The 24744-nt window shown below is 41.4% G+C and overlaps 1 protein-coding gene and 1 long non-coding RNA gene across 2 annotated transcripts in view; one reads left to right on the forward strand and one right to left on the reverse strand.

Moving 5' to 3' along the window:
- The first annotated feature begins 3631 nt into the window (after nucleotides 1-3631).
- NTMT2 (N-terminal Xaa-Pro-Lys N-methyltransferase 2) lies at nucleotides 3632-23337 on the forward strand. Its single transcript, XM_019716378.3, has 4 exons — nucleotides 3632-3845; nucleotides 14833-15008; nucleotides 18412-18661; nucleotides 19431-23337. Exons 1-4 carry the CDS (start codon nucleotides 3692-3694, stop codon nucleotides 19700-19702), a joined length of 852 nt encoding a protein of 283 aa, XP_019571937.3. The 5' UTR covers nucleotides 3632-3691; the 3' UTR covers nucleotides 19703-23337.
- LOC148756608 (uncharacterized) overlaps nucleotides 18422-24744 on the reverse strand; it is a 157491-nt gene continuing 151168 nt past the window's right edge. Inside the window, exon 4 of the long non-coding RNA XR_016022705.1 lies at nucleotides 18422-18555. This is a non-coding gene — a long non-coding RNA (uncharacterized LOC148756608). The remainder of the gene's footprint in view (nucleotides 18556-24744) is intronic.

The raw sequence follows: 24744 nt of genomic DNA on the forward strand, positions 1-24744 counted from the left end.
TTGAACGACTTAACCTGAAAATTGTGGGTTTAAATATTTCTTCAGCTGCAAAGGGTCATTTATCTCAAGCCCCGTTTTCATTTAATAATGACTGTTAAGACCTCACTGCTGACCTTGAATCCGACTGGTTCAGACCCCAATGGACAGCTTTTTGGTATCCACGAAGCACTACAAGTGGTTGAAAATAGTCCTCTGAACTTCCTCTTGTCTCATGTATTCTAAGCACACATAGGGTAACAGGCTTGTTAGTGACTTCCAAGCTATAACCAGAGGGAGCTTTGATGAGGTGCCTGTGCTTAAACAGAACATGATAAAGAGGCAAACACTCCATGTCAGGTTGGACAAGTGTACAGTGGAGGAAGGCCTGGTGGTCTGTACTAAGGGTCACTCTGTGAAACCTGTTTGCACAATGTTTCATACTGCTCTGTCATTCCGAGCTTCAAGTCTACTGAAATGCCCATTTTAGCACAAATACACATTAAGTGTATCAGGCAAGAATTACTCATTCTGTATCTCACAATTAATTTTCACTAAAACCTACATACAAGAACGCACATTGATAAATTTTATCCTAAAGTTAATTATGCTAATTTTGCCCTATTATTTCAACCTTTGGAATCCATCTGTCTCCCTGAGTTTGGAGCTGGGAAATCCTGATTCAGTTATCAACATATTACTTTTATTTCACCCTTGTTTCAGCCATCAAATATGTATATGTATACACACACACACACACACACACACACGCACGCAAATTCAAGTTCAAATTTTGATTCTGCAATTTATTTGCTGTGTGATGTTGAGCTAAAACCTCACTAGCCTTTCTAAGCCTCATTCTCTGCATGTGTAAAATGGGGATCTCACCTACCTCCCAGAGTTGTTATAAGGATTAAGAAGGCATTACAATTTAAAGCACTTGCCATTATTATTATGGGAGCATCAGCAAGTTAGTATTAGTCTCAGGGAGAAAATAACATTTAATTTTTCATCAAGAGTCTAACACGTTGCCGTGTATAAGAGCGTGTTTCAATTGTTTGCTGGATTGAAAAACAGGTACGTCATGATTATTTAAGAAAAGTTCTCCGGGAGGAAAAAAATGTCTTGAATAATATAGGTTGTAGAGAAATAGGGGCTTATCTAGAAATCTTCTTGGCCTCAGTTTAAAGTATATGGAATTTTAATTAGATACGTTATTTTATATTGAGTGGATTTCCCCAAATATTTAGCTTACCGCACTACTGGTGAGCATGCTTTCTGTAGAGCTGTGGTGCTTCTTTTAGAGTTCTTACTTCTGAGTCTCTGTGCATGCTAATTTATTTTTTAAAGTAGTTTACTTCTCACCTAAGGATCTCTTCTGAGAAGACAAACCAACCAAGATAAATTCAGAGTTTCCACCTTCCCTTGCTATGATCCTATTTCTCTCCTCTACATTCATTGTTTTCCTTTCTCATCTTGAAACTAGATGCCTGTGGTAGACTTGAGATCTATATCAGAACCTCACTCAGTGACTATGAATATGGTCAAGAGTGGTACGAGGTGGAGGCAAATAGAGCATTTCAGCTACGAGAGAAAAATGAGTCACATAAGGAAACAAATGCAATGAGCCAGAAACAGATGCAAGCTACACCGGTATGAGAAATAGCCACACAACCTAATGTGACTCACAGAGATAAACAAAAGCTGACAAAGTCATTTTGTGTAAACCAATCCGTCTTTCATTCCCACTCAGAAATTACTGTTCTGAGATCTGGAGATCTTAGAACCCTTAATACTCTGTCTCCAAACAAGGAATTAATGTCCACTTTACAGTGAAAGAAAATTCCTGCTGTAAAAACGGAGAAACTTGCCAATACCAATCGCCAAATAAGGAGTACTGAGGAGCTGGAGTCAGTGATTGCCAGCCTCCCCTAGGACCCAACATCCTGACCTTTGCCGTATATGAGAGGTTATCAAAACATCTCTGAAATGTTGGGGTTAAGAGCCTGCCTCCTGTTAGATGTATTGACGAAAACAAGTACCAAAGAAGATCTCTTAACTTTCTTCTTTTGTTACTCAGTTTTTCCCAAAGCAACAGAAAATGCTGAAGGATAGATGCATGCACTCTAAAAGTACATTTCACTGGGATGTCTTTTCTTTTCAACTCTTAAATACATCGAGTGCAAATAATCACCTCGATATGTGGTGAAATTCCATGATAAGAGACAGTGTTATAGTGAATGTAACCCAAGAACAGCCAGAGAGACATAAAGTATTCTCAAGACCTATAATGTACCATTAACCTTTCCCCAAAGATCACGATGCTAGTAGCTAGCATTTGTTGAATATGTACTGTGTGCCCGGCCCTGACGTATCTACATGGAATACCTTTAGTCCCCACGACAGTCATACGAGGTACACATGATTACAATCATCTTCACCTTCCAGAGGGGACGTGAGGCACACGGTATGGGGCCGACGGAATACTGCATTCCTATGGGTTTTCCTGTTAGGAACATTAAAGGGTAAAATGGTAGCAATGGTCCTTACAGGAAACAGATGGCATTCACGAATTGAGAATGCTAGCCAGTTTAGTAAAGGGACTATCTACAAAGCTGTGGGTAAGTCAGTCCAGGGAAATGACAAGGAATAGTGGATTTCTCCAGGGTTTGCAACAGCCTGGCACATCTCTACCCCAAGGCCTGAAACAGCCAGAGAAGGGAGCAGTTATGAGAACTAGAAGAGGATACTTGTATGGGAAGACCCCAAGACAGGAGCCATGACGCTCCATCCTCAGAAGCTGTCTGTCTGGCATCTCCACAGGGAAGCCGAAAGGGGAACAGGTAGATGACCCACTCTCCCCCCACCCCCGGCCCCTGCTGGCACTACCCACTGGCTGAACCCAATTAGAAGCCAGAGGGCATTGAGACAGGTCAACCTCCACACAGTAATGTGAGGAAAGTAGAGAGTGGACCTGGAGTGGCAATCAGAAGCCACCCATCCAGAAAGCAAATGAGCACTTGGGAGCAAAAGTCACATCCACAACAGGCAGAGAGAAAGGAAGAGGCTTACATGACTAGGTCTTGTTTAGAGCAAGCTAGATGGAATAGTTTGCTGACAGAAGGGTGTTGAACATCAAAACAGGCTTTCATAGAATTGCGTCTCTTGAAGATCCTTAGAAATGGGAAACACATATCCATCTCTACGGAATGATTTGGGCGAAACTGTACTGATGAAAGCGGTGTGAGTCGCTAAGATGACTTTGAAGGGTCCTTGTAACTTGAGGATTCAGTGTTCCAGGAGGAGTAGATGGAAATCAGGGAACAGGATCTCCTGCAAAATATTCACAACTCTTTGAAATGGAAATTAGGCTATTCCAATTTAGGAATCAAATTAAAGCAAATATTCAGGGTGTTAGCAGGCTGTGCTCCTGCCCCTTTGAAGTGGCAGCTAAAGGAGGCATGCTGCAGCCCGGATGAAGCAGGATCTCACTCAGCCTGTTTTCAACTTTACTTAGCACCTGCTGGCTTGGAGTGGTGTCGCCCAAGCAATCGGCCCCTCCCCCCACACCCCATGACAGCCTCTCCTGATATAGATGGACAGGGGACTGGTTTAAAATGACAGTCTCAAGTTCGTGTAGGAAGAGAAGGCTAATTCAAAGAAACAGCCAGGCAAGCTTCCTTTCTCTGTAGGAATAATAATATCCCCCTTCTCCATGGCCCACCTGGGAGCCCACTTGGCCTTTAGATCCCGCTGGCAGAAGACCGACGACGAACTCTGCCGACATAGCATGTCCTTTATCCTTCACAAAGCCATTCGCAATGACTTCTTTCAGAGCTATCTCTACCTGCTGGAAAAAATCCCCCTGGGTAAGTGAGTCAGAGCTACTAGATCAGGAACAAGGAATGACTGAAGGGACTGTGTGAGGTGTGGGACTTCTGGCAGAGCAGAGAGAACAAGAACATGTTTCAGATACGAAGAACCCACGACCCACATAAGCGGGTTTCAGTGTGTCAGTGGCATTCTTTACGGAGGGTGCAAAGATTCAGGGGTGCCTGGCAGGTCAGGTCTCTATTTTGGGACTTCCATGCACCCTCAGCCAGTGATTTGCTTCTCTGGGGGTTGGTTAACTGAGTGTCAGGCTTACACAAACTCCTCTCTTGAGGTTTGAAAAGACATGTTTAATACTTGCAAGAACGGAAAGATGAGCAAATTAGGTAACTCCAAGATGCAAGTATTAAGGCAGTAATATATCAACTAAGAGTTTTTAAAAAAGACTACATAGTAATAGTCTTTACTATTTATCTTTACAAGGTGTCGTTGTAGTTGTTGCAGTTGTTGTTGTTGTTGTTGTTGTTGTTGTTGTGTGTGTACATGCTCATACATTCTACACAATCCTTGCTGGCCTTCCCGAGTCAGAATAATAGAGAGTCCAAAAGGGGCAGATTTGGTCTTTGAATATTAAGGGAAAACAAAAAACAAAAAACGGGGCAGTAGCGTATCTCCATTTTAGTTATTTCCTCCAGTTTTCAGGGAATTAGACAATAGGGCAATAAAAAGCTTATCTGGTGTGTCTACACTACTTTTCTTAGCTTCTGTGAAAGTGGTCACTTCAGGGCACTCTTACCAGCACTGAAAGGGAAGTAACTTATGATTAAAGAGTGAAGTATCCCCCTTTGATTTATATGTTCCCCCTGTGAAAGCAGGAACAGTACGTATCGGCCCCAGTTTGTTTTCTCAAGGTTGTCTGAAAGCCCCTTTGTGGCCTGATACAGCCAAGATTTCCAGACGTGAAAGGGGCTCCCTAATTCTTTGCATTGCATTTAAGAAACTATATGCTAGCAGCCTGCCAAAGTCTCTTTTCATAAATCCATTTCTGAAGGGAACTTAATTCTAGACACACAAATACTTTCATCTCATGTATACATATATATATTTCTTATAAGCACTTCTCATTTATGACTTTATTTGATCCTCACAGCCACACACTATGGGATATACAGGATAAGTATCATTATTTTTTTCCCTCCTACCCCCTCATCTTATTTTTTCAAGTGAGGGAAAGAGAATTCAGAGATGACGAGATCTCATCGAGGTACCAAAGACCAGAACTCCTTCTGGTAGATCACACTGCCTGTAAGTAATTATTTTAGGACATAGTATACATCTCATCTTTATCCAAGTGGAAAGATTGGAACAGTCCATTTGGAAGGTGACGATGTTCTGGTTACTTCATACATTGGCAGAATATTGCTTTTTTGGAGACACTCTTTGGGCCACACCTCAATCACAGTAGCTTGGTGGCCTTAGTTGCATTAGACTGGAAAAAGCTATCAATTACAATAACTGCTAAGAAACTCACTAAGGGGCAGGTGACTGCCAAATTTTAAAAATAATTATTAGAGAGAAAAGGACCTCGTCTCTGAAAGTAGTTAAAGATGAATTTAAAAGAACAAAACAATCTTTTCTGAAAATCAGATGAGAATTATTTGGGACAAGTAGACTATAATTTACATTTGGCCTCAATTTTTTTTGTTGTTGCCCAGAATAGTCATTTTGATTTTATCTATTTTTCTCCTTTGTGAATGCGCTAATGGTTTATCAATGATTTCCAACCTTTAAAAAAATTACTATTAAAATACAAACCTTTTGACAAAGTCCTCCATGGAAGCCCAATGTAAAATACAGGAAAAAGTGAAGTTCTTCTGCTTAGGATTGGGGGCAGGGTCCTTTCCTTGCTCTATCTTTTGTGCCTCACCAGTGACTCATAGTGCACTTCTGAAGCATCCACAGGGTTCCACAAACAGTTGGAAAACCATTAGTCGATTCTAAACCAAAGATGACTCTCTTTTACATAGTTGGTTTTCCATAAATGGGTACTGCTTATTTTCTCTGACCCTATGATTCACCCCAGACAGTAGTTTCCCCTGAGACTAACAGCTAGCCTCAGCATCTCTTTGATTTTAGCAACTGAGGGCTATATTAGTCAGTATGGACAAGGCTAGCCTGCAATGACAAGTTAACTCTGAAATCTCAATGGCCAAACATATAAAAGTTTATGTTTTACTTTTGCTTCATCATCTCCACATGTATTATGAAGGGATAGGCTATGTTCCACAGAGGCACTCGGGGATCCAGGATGAGAAAGGCTCCACGTTCTAAGCCATAACTAGTTACATGGCAAGGGAAGATTGGAGCTAAAGGCTTGTCTACATGCCCTTAAGTATTTTGTCCCAGAAGGACACACATGACATCTGTTCAGAGATTATTGCCCAGAACTAGTCATATAGCCTTGCCTAACTGCTGAGCAATGAGAGGGGACATAGTTAGTCACCAGCAAAATGTTTCTGTCACAGGAGAACAAAAAAGTTGCTTTTTAGAGATAGAAACACCAGGCATTTCTTCTTTTTGAGCAATTCTATTCTATTCAGTGTAAGAGACATTTATGGAACTCTGATTATTATTTGAAGTACTGTTCTGTGTACTGGACGAGATTCAAACATCAATGGGACAGAGACTCTGTTCTTCAGGATTTTATAATCTGGTAATGGAGGCAATCTACAAATAACTTTAATCCTCAAAAGCTTTAAATTAGTATATCAGCTCTGTGACTACTCAGATTTTTTTGTACCTTTTTCTTCTCATGGGAGAAGCTGAAGTATTTCTAAAGTAGCCAATTCTATGGGCTCCTAATGGTGCAGAAAGGAATCAGCACATGTGTCTCACCTGCCACTGTGACATTTATCCAACCGGAAGGCTTCCCCAGACCCTTGATTAACTTGCTTAACTCTTGGTTTATGCCCCCAGAGTTTATAACATATATTAGTGGAATGTTTTTACATATGTCAGCTCCCCTATTGGACTCTAGTTCCTGTGAGACTAGAGACCCATTTGTCCTCCTCTATATGCATATATTTACCATGGTTCCTGGCACATAGAAAGAACTCAATAAACATGTGTTAATCAAATTAAACAGCCCCTTACTAATAATTAATTGCAGGTCACCAAAGTCCTGAGTTCAAATTCTGGCACTGCTGATGATAGAAAAGTCACCTCTGCAAGTTACTAAAGTGTCTGAGCATCATTTTCCTCAAAACTGGGTGGCTGTTAGAAGGATTAAATGCAATTGTATATGTGAAAATAGTCAATGCTCAATAAGTATTAGCTTTTTCTTTTCCTTCCTCAGAGCGAGGCCTCTTTTAAAGACACCATGTAGCCATCCTCCGAACAAGCATTCCCAACTGTATGGGAGTTTTCAGGTTGCAGTGGATATTATACTTTCTCTTTTGGAAATGAAACCCAGGCAGTAGAAGTGCTCCTTTTCTAGCTCCACTGAGGCATTTTAGAGTTGGCTTCCCCTTTTGATGATTTCAAGACTTCATAGAAGTGAAAATAAAGCCCTTCTTTTAAAAGGTTGGGGAACCGCTACTGGAGGGTCTGCATAGAGAGTTTGTTGTTTGGGGTAATTATGGGAAGAACGGTGGCTAACCCACACTCTTTGATTCCTTCTTTCCTTCCTTCCTCCTTCCAACTGCCTGAGTTAGACAGTCAGTCTCACTATGCCGTGACCTTCAGTCATGGGGACACTTGCTGAAATAGTCCCAGCTAGCTTCCGAGATTCATGGCGAAGTGACAACACACGCTAAAAATCGCCAATGGAAGACTTAACTATGTCACTGAGTACAACAGATCTTCAGAAAAAGATGGGAACAAGCCTATTACTGTTCTCAGCATTTTGCATATATTATCTCAGTTGAGCCTCATAACACCCCTATTAGGTGGTACTGCTATTTTCCCCATCTTCTCTCTGAGGAACGGACATACAGCGGAGTTAAGTAACTTGCCAGAGATCACACGGTGGTACGTGGTGGAGCAGGATTAGAACCCGGGCGGTCTAACTCCAGAGTCTGCCTTTTTGAACCTCAAAATCATGCTGCCTCCCAATATAAATGGCAACTTGACTAATGTGGGCAGCAATATTAAGTTTTACCACATTTCTTTAATTTAACAGAAATATAGAATATAGTCTAGGAAAACCGGCCAGCCAGTGAAGGGGTTCATATAACCTTGTTATACCAGCCCAGGTTCAGTTGGTGTCTTACAGTGAATGAATTTTCCAAAGGTGGCTGTTTGTGAATAAATAGGAAGTAGAACAGGACAACAAATTTCATCAAACTTCATCTCCAGTTGGTATACCTGTGCTCCAAGGGGCCTATATACACACGGCCCAATCAGAGATGCTCACGTAAGTTACCCCTCAATAACTCTTCTAGCGCTAGGCACAGCATATTTCTGAATACCTAGAAGTCACTGATATTTATGAATTATATACTGAACAAGAGTCTATTACTCCTGGACATCACTAAAATCTGAATCCAACTTCACATTTAGAACAAACGTCCCATGTGGTTTAGCAGAAGGAACAAAGGCTTTGCACTTAAATGGGTATGGGTTAGGACCTGGCTATAGCACTTTATTTCTATGTGATAGTGAGTTACTAAATCTTTCTGACTCTCTATTACTCACCTGTAAAATAATGATTATAACCCCAGTTTTGTATCATTGTGGGGATTAACGAGATAATGTGAACAGATGCTATGAAAGTGCCTAGCATAAAGCCTGGCACAAAAGAGGCACCCACCAATCATTGGGAACCCCTTTCATATTTACCCCTTTTTAGAAGAATCAATCTCTGAGGAGGAAATCAACAATGGCCACCCCTTTGCCATCACAACGAAACGCGAGACTTAATAAAAACATTTCCTATAAGACACTTAGAATTTCCAAGTGAAACTCAGCATTCAACTATTGGGATTTTTCAAAGTGACTTCCTCCCACACAAGTCATTGCATAGTGATACATTTTTCAAATGTTTACTGTTACCTTTGCAATGCAAATGCTGAAAGATCGTCTTTCCTTTTTATAGAAATGAAGAACCGGAGAATTTCCCTTCTTAGTTAGCAGACTTTCAGGTACACAGTGTGAGACGGAGGAGATATGCACTTTGGATATAAATAGACATAACATTTAAAGCCCAGTTAAAGCCTAGTGTTGCTCACTAGCTACTCGATCTCGGGCAATTAGTTAATCTCTGAATGCTTTGTTTTCATCTATTGATAATAACATTTATATTACATATTCACTTAGATATAAATGCTAGCACGTGTAGTGCATATATACATGTTTAATCAATTATAGTTACTATTTTTTAAGTTATCTGAGTAAGCATAATTAGAAGGACAGATGTTTCATAAACGGTACGAAAAGTGTACCTTATGTGAGCTTATGTCAGCTTTTTCTTATAGCCACTCACTACTCTGTTGAACCCGTATATTATTCAAAGTACAAGCCACCAGACAATATTCGTTTACTCAGTGAACATTCAAAGGAGGCCTACTATGTGTTAAGCATAATAGTAAGTGCTGAGGAAAGTGCTTACAAAGAAAGTACGATGGAGCCTTATCCTGACGCGTCTGGCTCACACACACCACTTTTGTGGGATGTGGAAATATGATGACAGATGCCACTACAGGATTTTGCAGAGGTGCACAGGAGGCCTGGCAACTGCCGAATCAGCTTCCAATGTTTCTGATGCAAAATCTCCCCATGAAAAATCTGTCTCTAGTATCTCTACCTGACTTCGGGCCTTTTTCAAGTTGACAGTAGGTCAGGTACAACACCCAAGGGGCCTGAGTGGGAAGACACTCAGCCCAGCGGGAAGGGTCTGAACAGTGTGGTGGGGACCTGAGTAGATCCGTGCTGAAGTGGGGAGACTGTATTGTCCCTCGCCCCCCACACACTTTTGGTTACCTCATTGCTGCTGAAGCCTGGAAAGAATTTAGGAAACATTGAACCAGCACACAGTTGACGTGGAAAATGCCTTCTAAAACTTTCAGGGTAGGCAGTGCATTATTTTATAGACAAGAAACACCAGATACCTAAAGCATACAGGGAACAAATAAAACCTAGAAGTCCCCTCTGGCCATTCCGAGGCTTGGTAATGATAACTTTTTAGCATGCTGGCACACCCAGACCTTTGGATTCCACCAGAAACACTAACAAAGTCCCACTTCCCACCCTCCCCTGTTGCTGAAAAACCTAGATATGAATTTGTGTGTTTTTTAGATTCCACATATAAGTGAGATCATACAGTATTTGTCTGTCTTATTTCTCTTAACATAATGACCTTAAGGTCCATCATGTTATCGAAAACGGTAGGATTTCCTTCTTTTTCATGGCTGAATAATATTCCATTGTACCTAGATACATTTCCCTTTCTTCCTCCTTCCCTCCCTCCCTCCCTTCTTTCTTTCTTTTTTCCTTCCTTCCTTTAATGGCTAAATTGGGAAATGCTCACCTGCAAATTTCTTTGATGTAAGGTCCTACCCTTCATAAGGTCATCTCCTAATTGGGCTTCCCTCTCACCCCGATAAATGAAACGCAACTCAATCCAATATTCTGTCTCCAATCAATTCAAACTTACTGTCTAAACCTTGCCTATACATCCTCTGGAGATTCTGACATCAATTTTCAGTTGACAAACAGGTCTCACACCAGGAATAAAGTCTGACATAGCGATACCCAACCATCAAAAAAAAAAAAAAAAAAAAAGAAGATACTCAGCAAACATATACACTTAGCTATTAACAAACTTTTTCTTAGAGATTTCACGAGATCTTTATTCTTCTGCAGGGCATATGAACTTTTACTCTGTTTTTCTTCCTGTAACCAGTAAATCATTGGAAGGACTCTGAAAGTTCAGCTCATAATGTAGGTCAAGAAATAAGTACCATATGATACAAAGAACTGACAGAGCATCTAGTCTGTGTCATAGACTATCCCAAATTTCACAGAGACATTGCAATCCTATAAGAATAGGCTACGAGATATAATTCTATAATAAAAACAGCCTGGGCGGATGACTGCTTACCTATCTGCGTCAACTTGCACCACTGCAGGAACCATCAGGAGGGGAAACCTGGGGCTGGCCATGACACCTCATATATCTTCTGAGTGAAATGCTCCTGTCAATTAGGTGAAAATGAGAACTCAAGCCCATAACCATAAAATCTTACCTATTGAGTCTGACCCCTGCTGAGGTTGGCATCCACTTGTGGTCTAAACATTGCTGGCATAATGGGCCATTCCCATTTCCAGATTAAGGGTTTTAATAGACTCCACCAGCGAGTTGACTTAAGCAGGTGATGATGAGTGTGGCTGTTTGGCTGCTTTGCTTGGACCAAGGAGAGCAGTGAGCAGTGGCTTGCCTACGATCCAAGGCAGTATTCCACTCTGGGAAGACTCTACAAACTGTGATTTCCTAGCCTGGTTTTCTGAGACGTACAGAGGAACGGGGAACAGCCCTGTGACTGAGACGGTGCTGCTTGAGTTTTGTCATCCCGGTTGAAGTTTTAAGCATTTCTCAAGCCCTAAGTTGTTTACACGACCCTTTACCAAGCACTAAGGAAGGGAGGATTGGTTTGGTCAGTGGTTCCCAGTGTTTTTGAATGTGAGGACTCTCCTTTGTATGCTGTATTTTCTCAAAGAGTAGCTAATTTGTGTATAAAATGGCAAAAAAGCATCTACCTATTTATTGATGCTTTTAAAAGATTTGCACTTTTAAAATAACAATCTATGCATGATACTTAATATATATGGGAGATATAGTATATACGAGTAGTATTTTTAGTCTCTAGAAAATGAGGTACATGGAAACTGACTCTTGTAGCCCTTGCAGCAAAGCCATGATCATTCAAGGGCCCAAACACTGGTTCCAATGTTTTCACATTGGAAAACACTGATGTAACTCCACAGATGGAACATATTACAATGGAACATTGCAATATAAGTGGTGTTTATTGGATTCTTAACTTTTAGAATAAAAATTGGGGACTATGTAATTATTGTTCAATTCAGAGCCAAGTAGTACACTGGTCCAATGTCACAATTTTTGTGTTACCTGAAGAAAGATGTTCTTAATTAAGGTTAAATAGATTTTCTTTCTTATATTCCTTCTACTCAAAATTATGTCATAGTTTGGTTTGCTTCATATCCTGATCATAACATTTTTGTACTATTGCATGTTTTGCTTGGAGCTTTCCACTGTCTTTTAATTTTGATGGTTGAGATTTAAAATATGTCTTCCTTAGAATATCACTAATGTCCCTTTTTCTTCTTACCTGCTCTATTGCCCAGAATCCAGTTCATCCTACTTCTTGAAGATCTTGCTTTTGAACCCTATGTTTTCTGTTGTAATATAAACTGATTTCTCTTTAGATCTGATAAACATCTATGATTTGGGGATTTTTCCCCCATTGGATTCCTGGGTTAATTTCATCATCTTTTGTCACATATCTTCTCTTGATTCTAACCCTATTGGGCTAGAATACAGCTTCAAGGAACTTTTGAAGAATGAATCCATGGGAGATAAATATTCTCTCATATTTGACCAGGGATTAAATTTCAGCTTCAAAACAATTTTTCTTTAGACTATTAATGGCTCCACTCCATTATTTTCCAGTGTTTCTGATGAGATCTGTTACAAGCCTGATTCTAGCCCTTTGAACAAATGGTTATCAGAGAAAACATCAGGTAAATTTGAGTTTAAGATAATAAATAAATAAGTGTTTAGTACATGTATGTCCCATGCAATATGCAATATCTTGAACATATTCATACTAATATACTATTCATTTTTTTTATCTGAAATTCAAGACAAATTGTATGTCCTCTATTTGCTAAATCTGACAACCCTACTATAAGGTCAACCACTTATTTTCCTATAAATAACTTTAGAATCTTCTCATTACTCTTCGTGTTTTGAAATTTCCTAAGGATATGTATAAGTGTGGTTTTTATTTAATTCTTATTATTTTTAATCTATGCTGCCTAGTACTTGTGGGACTTTACAATCTCTTTCAGCTCTGGGAAATTTTCTTCTACTATTTCTTTAATAATTTTCCTCCTCCATTTTCTCTGTTTTTTGAGAATCCTAATCAGCTGATGTTGGGCCTCCTGAAATAAATCTTTATAGCTCTAATCCTTTTACTTCTGTTTTCCATATATTTCTTTTTGTTTATGTCCTGATAAGTTTACTCAATATTATTTTCCAAAGTTTCCAGTAATCAAAGCTTTAATTTCTAAGAATTCTTTGTTATTCATTGAATTGTCATTTTCTTGGCATCTTATGTTTGATTTATGGATGTACCAGTTCTCATGTCTCTCCAAGGATGTATGAGGTTTTTGTTTAGTTTGGTTTAAATTCTGATTTGTTTCTTGAATTATTTCTATTTCCTTTGGGTTCATTTCTGGTTGTTCATCTCTGTCTTTCTCTTTCAGGCTGCCATTTTTCCTCCATGGGTTTGGAAATCATTGTTTATCCATAGTTAGGAATGACAGGGTTAGTGATTCTAGGTAATGAAGATGGTTTCCTTTGTTACATACTTTTCCTCTAGATAGAAAGAATGGTAAACTCTACATCTCCAGGTAGATCTTACCTGACTTTGATGAGTGTGAGCAGGTGAGGTCCCTGGAGTCCTTTATATGCCAAAATGAGTAGTGTTCTAGGATCTCAACACTAATTGGTCCAGTTGTCCTTAAGCAATTTATTTAATGTTTTTTATGGAAGATACATCTCTCCACCACCACTCCCCTTCCACCCCATTACAGCTGTGCTACCTGTTGCTTTTGAGAGGGTGCATTTTTCCCTCTCAGTGGTTGGTCTGTAGACAGATTTTTTATTAATTCTTACTTCCTTTTGCAACTATCCTGGGCTGCAAATTCTTTAGCTTTTTCCTATCTGCTCTTTGTCTTCCAGAAATTTGTTGAAATCATGAGTCCATCACTGGCCCCCTCTCATTTTATTTACTGAATGGGTTTATTAAAACAATTCTTGGGGAGTATTTGATAGGAGGGGAGACAAATGCATGTATCCAGCCTACAGTCTTGAACCAGAAGTTCCTCTCTTTCATCCACACTCTATCATATCTTCCTGAATGGGCTCATGAAAATATTTTGCAACTGCAAGAGTGCATTTTGGTTTACAAAACACCCTTAAATGCACACTCATTTACCCTTCAGAAGTTGGCACACATTTTTCTAAAAAATAAATGTCTTAAAATAAAACCTCATATGGTTTCTGAAAAAATGAAATGACATAGTACATCAATATATAACACGCCTAGCCTACTACCTGGACCAAAAGAGTGGCTCAGTAAATATTACATCTTTTTCATTATTTTATTTTCAGAAGATAGAGCTCAAGTACTTTTCCTGTAATATTGGTACAAAGAGATATTTGGGTAAGAGATGCTTGAAAAAGAGATGAAAGAATAGCTACCCCTAAACTACCTTGTGATTAGAAGTAAGGATTAATGATTAGATTCTCATAAAACATTTGGAGCTCAGAGATAAAACTCACTGTAAAACTTGTGACATTCTTTATTCTACTGTAGCAAACTATACTATTAAACTTATAAAATAAGTATTAGGTTGATACAAAAGTAATTGCGGTTTTTGCAATTATTTTTAACCTTTCAAACCGCAATTACTTTTGCACCAACCTAATAATAAGCTATGGTTTTATGAAACCATAGGGTATTAACTCATGAAAAAGGCCACATGGTTGTGATTTACACAGGCGATACCTGAAGATCAGAGGGGTGAAGAAGTTTTCCCAAGTTTACACAGCAAGTAAGTCACTGAGCCAGAACGCAGACCCAGATGTCTGACTTCAAACCAGTGCCTTTTCCTCCATGGTACAAATTTGCAGGCTTCTCGGGGGAAATCAATGTGTGATAAGATGGAATTTGTTCTGTCACCTGATATTAACAAATATTAATAATATTTCATTTGCAGTGAAATTGTATGCTTTAACGAGTCAAGTCATCAATGGGGAGATGCAGTTCTATGCCAGAGCTAAACTTTTCTACCAAGAAGTACCAGCTACAGAAGAGGGTATGATGGGAAATTTCATTGAACTGTCCAACCCTGATATCCAGGCTTCTCAGGAATTTCTCAGGAAATTTGTTGGGGTGAGTTATCCAACTGCAGCTTGATGCGGAGGCAAAGTTCTTGCAAACATTGAGCTCACATGCTTCTGTGTTGTTATAAGTCATATTAAAGCCATATGGCCCAGTCAAGAGTTTAGCCTGCAAGCCTGCTTTAAGATGTTCAGAAAGAATGGGTCACATCAAACCATTGGTTGATCCCACTTGGCATTCCACCCTTCTCGCACCATCTAATCGCTCATGCCTCAGGGGAAGGTGAACTAGTCGTGCTAATATCCAATTTGGGGGTTAAGAAGACATCTCTTTAAGGGTCTCATAGATAAACAGTCAACAGCCAGATGACTGATGGGCAATCATGCCACTTGGAATCTTGGGGTGATTTACTGACTCCCTCTAATAAAAATTTGATGTAGTAAGGAAATGCACGTTTATGTTAGGTTCACAAATGATACCTACAGTAGAATATTTTTACATTATTCTATACATTGTTCAGATATTGCCTTGAAAGAATGTGACCCCCTTGTAGTCCCAGCGCTGGGTGAAACCCCACTTTCTCACCTCCAGGTCCTATGGGGACAGTATAGTGTATGGGCCCAAATCTTGGGCTCGAGAGTCATTATGGGTTTTTTACTTACTATATAAGCATCTTTGGGCTTGTTACTTAAATGCTCTCTGTCTCAGTTTTCTTACCTCTGACTAGGGAATAACCACAGAAACTGACTCATTGGATAATATGAAGGTCAAATGAGATCATCTGTGTCAAGTTCTTGCTTTCGTGCACATAATGATTACTCAATACATTTAATCTATTGCCGGTACTAATAAGAACAGGCTTTTATGAAATGCATTGTCGATATTTTCAGGAGCTTCATTTAGGTCTTAGAATAGACTTAACCCACCTAATAAGGCTGCTGTCGGTCCTACTGAAAACATAGTGTGCTAACTGGCAAACAGGTTTGGGTCGAATGCATTCGGAAGTTATCTGTTTGGAATTTGGAGCCCATTTTATTCTGATACAGGAACATTATAAATATGATAAATATTTGGGGTTAGGCTGTCAGCCTATTTAGAAGCATAATATTAAGAATATCCGCAGTGTTGAGGTGAGGTTCACTTCCCATCCACCCTCCCGGGAGCTCCGAGGGCCTGAGCAGAGACGATAGGATCAGGATGGAACACCCCTGGGGCCGAAGTGTCTGGACATCAGCTGCAGCCAGGACTGTGGGACAGTGGCCATGGCCTTTCAGAGGTCAGGGTAACCGGGAGCATTTCCAAATCAGTGTGGTTGACTGATTTCACTGAGTGCTTTTCTGAGATGGTCAGTCGCTCTGCTGAACCCTTTAGAAGCACAACAATTGTTTACTTGTTTACTCTTCACAACAATTCTAGGAGGTAAGCAATATTATTATCATCCTTGTTTCTACACTTGTGGAAACTGAGGCTTGGAGAGGTTACACACATTATCCAGGTTACGCAGCTGGTAGGAGACAGAGCTGGAACTTAAGCTCAGTCGGGTCTGTCTGACACCAAACTCCCTGCTCATAACCATGACATATTTTTTCCATTTGGTTCATGAAGCAGAAAAATCCTGCTTCTTTTTTTGTGTGTGTGGACCGCAGACCTCAATTCTCCTCCAGTCTGGCCGAGAGCAATGCCTCCTGCTTGCCTGGTGGGGAGGCTGCCTTTGATCCCAGTGCATTTCAGAAGCTTAGTGAGTAATCCAGCTGTCTTGTCACTCCGTGTGGAGTATCAGGCTGACCACAGGGATGCTGGTCAGACAGAGTCCGTGTCCATACACCCACACGCCCACAGGCCTGGGGAAGGAAACAGCCTTGTGCTTGCATATTCATGTTGGGAAAGAGCAGCATGTGCTTCTCAAAAAACATGAGGAGTCCTTCTTAGAAGACAAGACGCATTGAGAAGCTGTGACCTCTAAGTACAAACACGGTCTCTTTTTTAAGAAATAATATTTTGGTGCTTTGACCTTAATAATCTTCTAAATGAGTAGCCAGGTCAAGATACAAGGGGGGAGGGAGTATGAGGATCTCACATGATTTATCCTTGTGTCAACTGGGAAAAGGCAGATTGTTTAATTTAAAGCTTGGCTTTCCTTCCAACACTTAACAACATGGGATAGTGGGAAAGGGTTTTTAAATGTGTTTACTTTAGCAAATGAGTGATACCAAGATGATGTCCAGGGCATAGCTAATAACTTTCCTCAATTTTAACTTTCGGGGCAGGATGGGGCCAGGTGGGGGGCAGTGGCAATTTATGAAAAAGTGATCAGTATTTGATGGTATTTCCCTTTTGGTATTTCTCAGAGATTGCACCCTGAAAACCCTGGGTCTACCTTGTTATACTTTGTGGGTTTTATACAGTGGCCTTCAGCCTTTCGTTTTAGTTTTAAATTCCACTGGATAAACTTGAAATAATGTTCTTCAAAGCAAAATATACATAGGCAGAATCAAAACTAAAATGAATTTCCTAAGAGTATTTTACTATTTTATGTGACTCTGTATGTATAAGGCTAGCATAGTAAATGAAAATGAAAGTATTGAAACATCTTGTGTTGAAATCACACATCGTATGTAGTTGTGGTGACATTCCTGAAAGGGTACCGACTACTCAGTACAATCACAGTTCCGGGCCTGCCAGGTGTCCAAGAGGCAGAGATGCTGTCCCCGAGAGGGGTCCTTCAATATCCCTTCTCAGAGGAGCTGCGTGAGGATGAGCGAGGGGGAAAGAAACTAGTTGCCAGGATGTGAGAGGCAGTGGCAACTACGTGTAGGGACACAGAGTAGAGAACTAGGCAACAGAGGTGAGAGGCTAGAGGCTCCCAGGATTGGAGTGCAAGGCACCTTTTTGTACCAGCTTTGAAAAAAGTAAAATTTCAATCATACCAATATGAACGGAAATGTGTTCCCTGAATGAATTAAAAAATTTTTTAAACTCATCAATGCTCTCATTGCTTTGCATATATATATATATATATATATATATATATATATATATATATATATGGTAATAAGCTATAGCACGGGTCCATTTAGCAGATTGACTCAAATTTATAGTTAACGAAATTCTATTTCCACAGGGCTTTCAATGGCCCATTTCTTAGAGAAAATTACCAAGTTTTTAAACTTAAGACATTATTTTCTAAAATCCCATTTTGAAATTCTTTTAAAGACCTATATTTGGGAAAAATAAAGCAAAAAGAAGAAAGGTTTGGAAGTGTTTTGAAAAAGCAACTGAAGGCTCTATAACCTGATTGTGGTAGCACATGCCTTGTATCCGTTTGCTTAACATTCCTTGACTGATACTCTTAAAATCGTGCATCTTATTATACGAAACTCACCTAAACACAGTTGATGTGAAGAGGTAGCTGGAGTGTCCAGGGCTCAGGGAGGCTGTCTGTGCCTTCGTGCAGGGGCCCGGGAGAGCTGGGACAGACTGCGCCCTGGACTGCGGCTCTGGGATTGGAAGGGTCAGCAAGCACGTCTTGTTGCCGGTTTTCAACAGCGTGGAACTGGTGGACATGATGGAATCGTTCCTCCTGGAAGCCCAGAACTACCTGCAGGGCGAAAGGGACAAGGTAGAGAGTTACCACTGCTACAGCCTGCAGGAATTCACACCTCCTCTGGGGAGATACGATGTCATCTGGATTCAGTGGGTGTCCGGTTAGTCCTGCACGGCATTGCGTCTGCCCTCCTCCCCTTCCCAGAAAGAGAAGACAACACCTGGGGCTCACTGGAGGATTTGCAGAGAGGGAGCAAAGATGTGAAGGGAGATCTAGCTATGCTTCTGCCTAGAGCAGTTAGCTAGCTTTGGGGACTACGGGAACTCCTGAAAAGCTCTGGTCCTTTAGATTCTTCCCCTAACCTCTTCTGTGTAAGCCTGACAATTCCCATCCTTGGGGACAGATTGCCTTTGGACCAACCTAAATCCTGGAAGAAACCTAAATACTTGAAAAACTTTAAGATGTAGGGCCAAAAAAAGTTTATCCCCATTTGTTGGCAAAACTAGACTTTCTTAGATTTAAATCCCCAGGAAATGAGGCAATAGTGAATTAGATTTGGGTCTGAGTGTGTGTATGTGTGTGTGTGTGTGTGTGTGTGTGTGTGTGTAGGAGACGCAGAGCAGTGATGATAGAGTTGGGTTTGTCCGGGGGACATGCAGGGGACCCATAGATGGGCAATAGTTTGTCTCACGTCTGTGAAGTAGATAGACCAGGTAGTATATAACATCTATTTTTAGACAGGGCACTGTACCCCCTCAAAGAGGATAACTTCCTCTTATCTAAATTCCCAAAGCCTCCTGCACAAAAACAACCTGGTTGTTAAATAATTCATGACTGAGTGAACAGATGGTCTCCTGATTCTTCCCACTCACCTTCTTTCCCACCCATCGTTTCGTCCTCTTTCCCCATCTCCTCGGCCTCATCTGTAGGGTACCTAACTGATAAGGACCTTCTTGCATTTCTTTCCCGGTGTCGAGACGGCCTGAAAGAACACGGTGTCATCATACTGAAGGACAATGTAGCTCGGGAGGGCTGCACCCTAGATCTCTCTGACAGCTGTGTGACTCGGGACATGGATATCCTGCAGAGCCTCATTCAGAAGAGCGGGCTGGCGATGCTGGGCCAGGAGAGGCAGGATGGCTTCCCAGAGCAGTGCATCCCGGTGTGGATGTTCGCGCTGCACAGTGACGGACGCTCCTGACCAGCGGTGGGCGTGCACGGCGGGACAGCACGGCGGTGCTTGCAGACAGAGGTGCTCTCCTCTGAGACGCACCTGGTAATTCGTGGAGGATGGAGAGAAGGGATGCAATGCACGTCTGGAAATGACTGATGACGTCGTGTGGACAAGTCTGCACTAATTCCATAAGTACACGCACACTGAACTTTTTGAAAGATAAATGGAGTGAAACATCAGAAGAAATGCTTGTAGGCACCTAAAGTGTCCGAGTGTAATCAGAAACAGAAAAGGGAGCAATGTCCACAAATTCTGAAGATTTGCATATAGAGTACAGAGTGCGGTCTGGACCCCTTTTCTCTGCCCTCATGCTAGATACATTATACTTCCTTCCTCATTGGGATTACTATTTCTCTTAGACAAAAATCTCCCCCTAATCAAGTAGGCACCAGTCATAATAACCTTATGAAAACAAGCCCATTACTTAATTTTGTCATTAGCCTTTCTCTTGACAGAAAAAGTATATGGTTTCATGTTCTATTTTGGGTCAGTTTCACCACACAATGGTGATGTCATATGGATGTAATTTGATAACAGAAGTCTGCGTTTCAGTGATGTACCCTTGAAATTTCAGCTGTGAACATATAAGCAAATGTCACTGATAATCTAATTTCAGCCACTGGCTCCCAACGCTGCGTACTTCATTGCAACCGCTCCCGTTTCCTTGATTGATACGAAGGTACATTTGAAAGAGAAGAGAAATTATAAACCTGAAAACTGAACTAACTGGATTAATTTAAGGCATTGATTTAATTAAATATAATCTAGAATCTTTCACGACCAAATGTAATTTAATTTTTATTAGCATAACACAACAGAATGGGAGGTAGAATCCTTAGCACATAAGCCAGAGAACAGAACTAAACCAATTGGTGAACCATTCATTACCAAATGGACTGAGTGTGGTAAAAAAGGGCATTTGAGTGTTAATTCTCTGTGTCTTGGAGCAAGTTAGCTGAATCTTCTTTTTAGGCCTATCCCAGGAATTTTCTTTTTCTTCTACAACAGCACCCTAATTCTCTTCCGTCTTGACTTTCTGCTTTGCCAACGTTCAGCTACTGATTGACACAATTATCAACTTTCTCTGCTCCCGGATTCCTGAGCACATGGAGGGAATAACACAATTGTCCTATGGAGCTGGGTAGGTGACTTTTAACTAGGCTGAGTCTTTGAGGTTGATCAGCAGTCCTTTTTCTCTTGCTAGGCCAAGTCACTTTCCATTCTCCGTAGAAATTTTCCAGATCTTTATTGCCCCACACAATTTCCCAACTCTAAATCTATCCTTAATTTGAGAAAGTAGAAGTTGGGGAGTAAATTGTATCAACATCCCCCCTTTACACTGTTATTAACAAATGCAAGATAAAGGGAAGAGTAACTGGAGAGGAGAGACCATTGGAGCTGATCGTGCTGCCTAATAGGTCACGTTAAGGTTTGGGCATATTATTCAAAGAATGAGGGTGCAAGTAAGGGACAGGTTTTTCTAGTGTTGAGAGTAGAGTCCTAATACTGTAGAAGGAAGCCGTGTAGAGTGAGACCTACCCCAGCCATTTTTGATCTAATTCAGTAACCCAAACACACGGCTGATGTTAGCAGCACATCTGTGTTGTGGCGTAAATAACAGTCTACATTAGTTCCCATGTTCTGTTCAGAGGCCAACTGCCCAGAATCATTTGGGAAACTTTTACAGATGAGACACTCACAGGCTCTGTCCCCATGCTAGTCTACTTCTGTGAAGCGCGCTCAGATAATTGTATTTTTCGTAAGGTCTCAAAGTGGCTCTGACCATCAGTTTTGTTTGAGGACCCTGATGGGGGAAGGGGCATGGAGCTGGGCTCTTGAGAGCCACAGGAAGATGAGGTGGGGCGGGCAAGAGTGGGGCCCCGGTTCTGAGAAATGGCCCGATGGTGAAACCCATTCTCCACACTGATGCCAGGCTTTCTAAAGTATAAATCCAACGACGCCACATATAAACGTTCAGTGCCCCCCTATCACCCACCAGATAACTTCCCACTCCTTAGAGTAACAATGAAGCCTTTTGGGATTTAGCCCCGATGTCCCTCTCTAGCCTTGGTTTTCCCACGCCCCCTGCGGCTATGCTTAACTACTGGTACTTTCCTGAAGGAGCCAGTGTGTGGCTCACGGCATTTACTTACGTTCCGTCCTTAGACTAGAACCACTCTCGTTCTTTCTGGTCTGGCCCAGACTGCTTAGATGTTGCTGAGCTGGGAACGCTTCCTTCCCCCACCTGCAGGTGCTGGCTCAGGGTCAGCCACTATGCACTATCCTGCTACCCTCTGCTAAACTGCGCTCAGCACTTACACGGCACAGTAATCGCCCGCTTACTTGCATTTTCCTGTGTTCCGTTCTGAGCTCCTTCATGGGCACTCACAGTTAGAGTGTTTGGTGGGCCCTCCTGCACTGCAGGAACTCAAACCTTGGTCGAAAGTATAAGAGGCAATGTTATGAGTAGTAGAAAGACTCACGAGGCAGTCTAAGTTTCTGAAGGCATCAGACAGGAATCAGAGCAAAGCAGCAGGAAAAACCAAGGACTTCTGAGGTTCCATGAGCATTGGGATGTGAGAGACGGGTCAAAACAGTGATCAAACGGTGCAAGCTGGCCAGAACCAGGAAATGCGCAGAAATAAGAAGGTGGAAAGCCCAGGGATTAGACAAGCATCTAAGAGGAGATGGGAGCAAGAAAACTAGGTCCTGCGTAGGAAGGACATTTCTCTCTCTCTCTCTCACTAACCCAAGGATATGGCCAACCCAAAGGCCCTAGTTTCATTATGTGAGTAGGTGGACCTCATAAGAGAGATATGTTGGAATTGTGAGTAGGTCAGAACAAAGCAACCCCTAGTCCTCACCTGTTCCCTGCTAAGCAACAAGTCCAAAGAGCCGACCAGTTTGTAGATAAAGTTAGCCCTCCTGCGAATGTTGACTAGAAGTAGAAGGCGCTCACCTGTACTGCAGAGATAACTTAATTGCAAACATGCCTGCAATTCTCGATGAACTTTGGAGGACCCCTTGGCTTCCACAGTGATTCATGAATGGGTACAATCTTCACCTCCCTCCTCTTCTGAGAACCTGAACCACTCATTCTAAGTGCCAGCAGAGAAGCATGCCAAGTCTTAAGGGGTCAGTAATTTTATAGATTCAGGACCATCATAAAAATAGAAAATCAAATGAACAAGGTCGTCCATGGGAAAGATGATCTGCTTTGTATTATGGACACATTTTAGCCTTATCCGTTTTTTTCCCCCCTCTCCACCATTTCCTGTAACTGGTCTGTTTTGAGTGATGTATTGGGGAGAAGACCTATGTCAGATATATTCAGCTGCCTGTCATGAGTAATTAAAACCAGTTGTGTTATTGCTTTGCTTAGTTCCAGCTGACTCTTTGATGCTTTGGTGTCCATGCCAGAAAACTACCTCTTATAATCATCAGAGGCCAGTGTTTTTGCAGAGGTCACTGCAAGCTAATTAAGCAAATATGTGAAAAATAGTTTTAAATTATCTCAATTAGTAGAGTGTGTGTATACATGTATCTAGAGTGGAGTTTGAGGAGAGACTTTTTAAATGATAACTGACTTGCACAATTAGTGATTTGGGGCCAGAGGACTGTATATATACGGCAGCTTTGTACATTAAGTTGGCAGAACTTGACCTTTTGCTACATGACAGGCTATATTAGTTTCTGAATATAAACATGTAGAAAACATCCAAGAAGATCATGGCTCAGTCATAGGAAAGAGAGATACATAAATAATAATAAATTAGGACTAAAAGAGTAGCACGTACAAAGAGTTCAAGTAATGCAGACACTAGAGTGACTCACTACACCTCTCGGAGGCTACACAGATTCATTCAGCAGATATTTGCTGAATACCTACTATGTGCCATTACTGCTCTAGGTTCTCAGGATACGCCAGGGAATGAAGCCCAAGGATCCCTGGCCTTGTGTAGCTTGTATTTTAGGGGAGATATAGATCAGTAAATTATTTTTTATGCTAGACAGTGGTAAGTTTTTGGAAAAGTAGAGTAGTCAGGGGGTTTGGAATCATGGCGGGAGACTGTAATTTCAAAGAGTGGTTAGTGCTGGCTTCGGTGAAGAGGTGACATTTGAGCAAAGAGGTGAAGAGGGTGAGGGCGTTGGTCATATGGATATCTGGGGGAAGAGGGCAGAACAGTGCAAGTGCCCTGAGTCTTGAGTGTGCCGGGCCTGCTAGAGAAACAGCAGAGGGGTCAGTGCAGCTTCTGCAGAGAGAATGAGGGAGGGCATAGTAAGATGTGAGGTTTACGGACATGAGTGGGGCCAGATCATGCAGGGGCTTGTAACGTATGGAAAGGACTTTTATTCTGATGGAGAAGGGAGCCACTGTAGAGTTTGGGGCAGAGAGATGACATCATCTCACTTGTTTCAAAGGATTCCTCTGGTGGCTCTGTTGAGGAAAGAGAACGGTGGGGCTTAATGGAAGCAAGGAGACCAATTAGAACAGGAACTGGGAAACTATGGCTCGTGGTCCAAATCCATCTGGCTGCTCTTTAGTAAATACACTTTACTGGAACATGGCTACGCCCATTAGCACTATAACAGCACAGGTGAGTCCCTGCCCCAATGACTGTGTGACCTGCAAAGCAGAACATGTTTCCTTCATGACCCTTTACGAAAAACGTTGCAGATCCCTAGGTTAGAACATTGTAGTGACTCAGGAGAGAGAAGTGACAGGGTTTCTCACCAGAGTGGCAGCACTGAAGATAGCGAGAGGTGTGTGGATTCCGGACCGATTCGAAATGAAAGCTGACTGGATTTGCTGAATGCTTGTCTGAGTCTAAAGCTTAGGGTCAGAAGAACACGGTTTCTAGCATCTGAGATGAAGAAAGTTGGTGGTGAAACAGTTTTCTTGGTGAGAAGTCAGGACTTAGGACAAATTAAACTCAACATCAGTGAGTTTTCAGAAGACACAAGTGAAGCCCTTGAGCCAACTGAATATGCAAGTCTGCATTTCAGGA

This window comes from Rhinolophus sinicus, chromosome 11, assembly GCF_057876585.1.
Source record: "Rhinolophus sinicus isolate RSI-liver-muscle chromosome 11, RSI-T2T, whole genome shotgun sequence".
Lineage (NCBI taxonomy): Eukaryota > Metazoa > Chordata > Mammalia > Chiroptera > Rhinolophidae > Rhinolophus > Rhinolophus sinicus.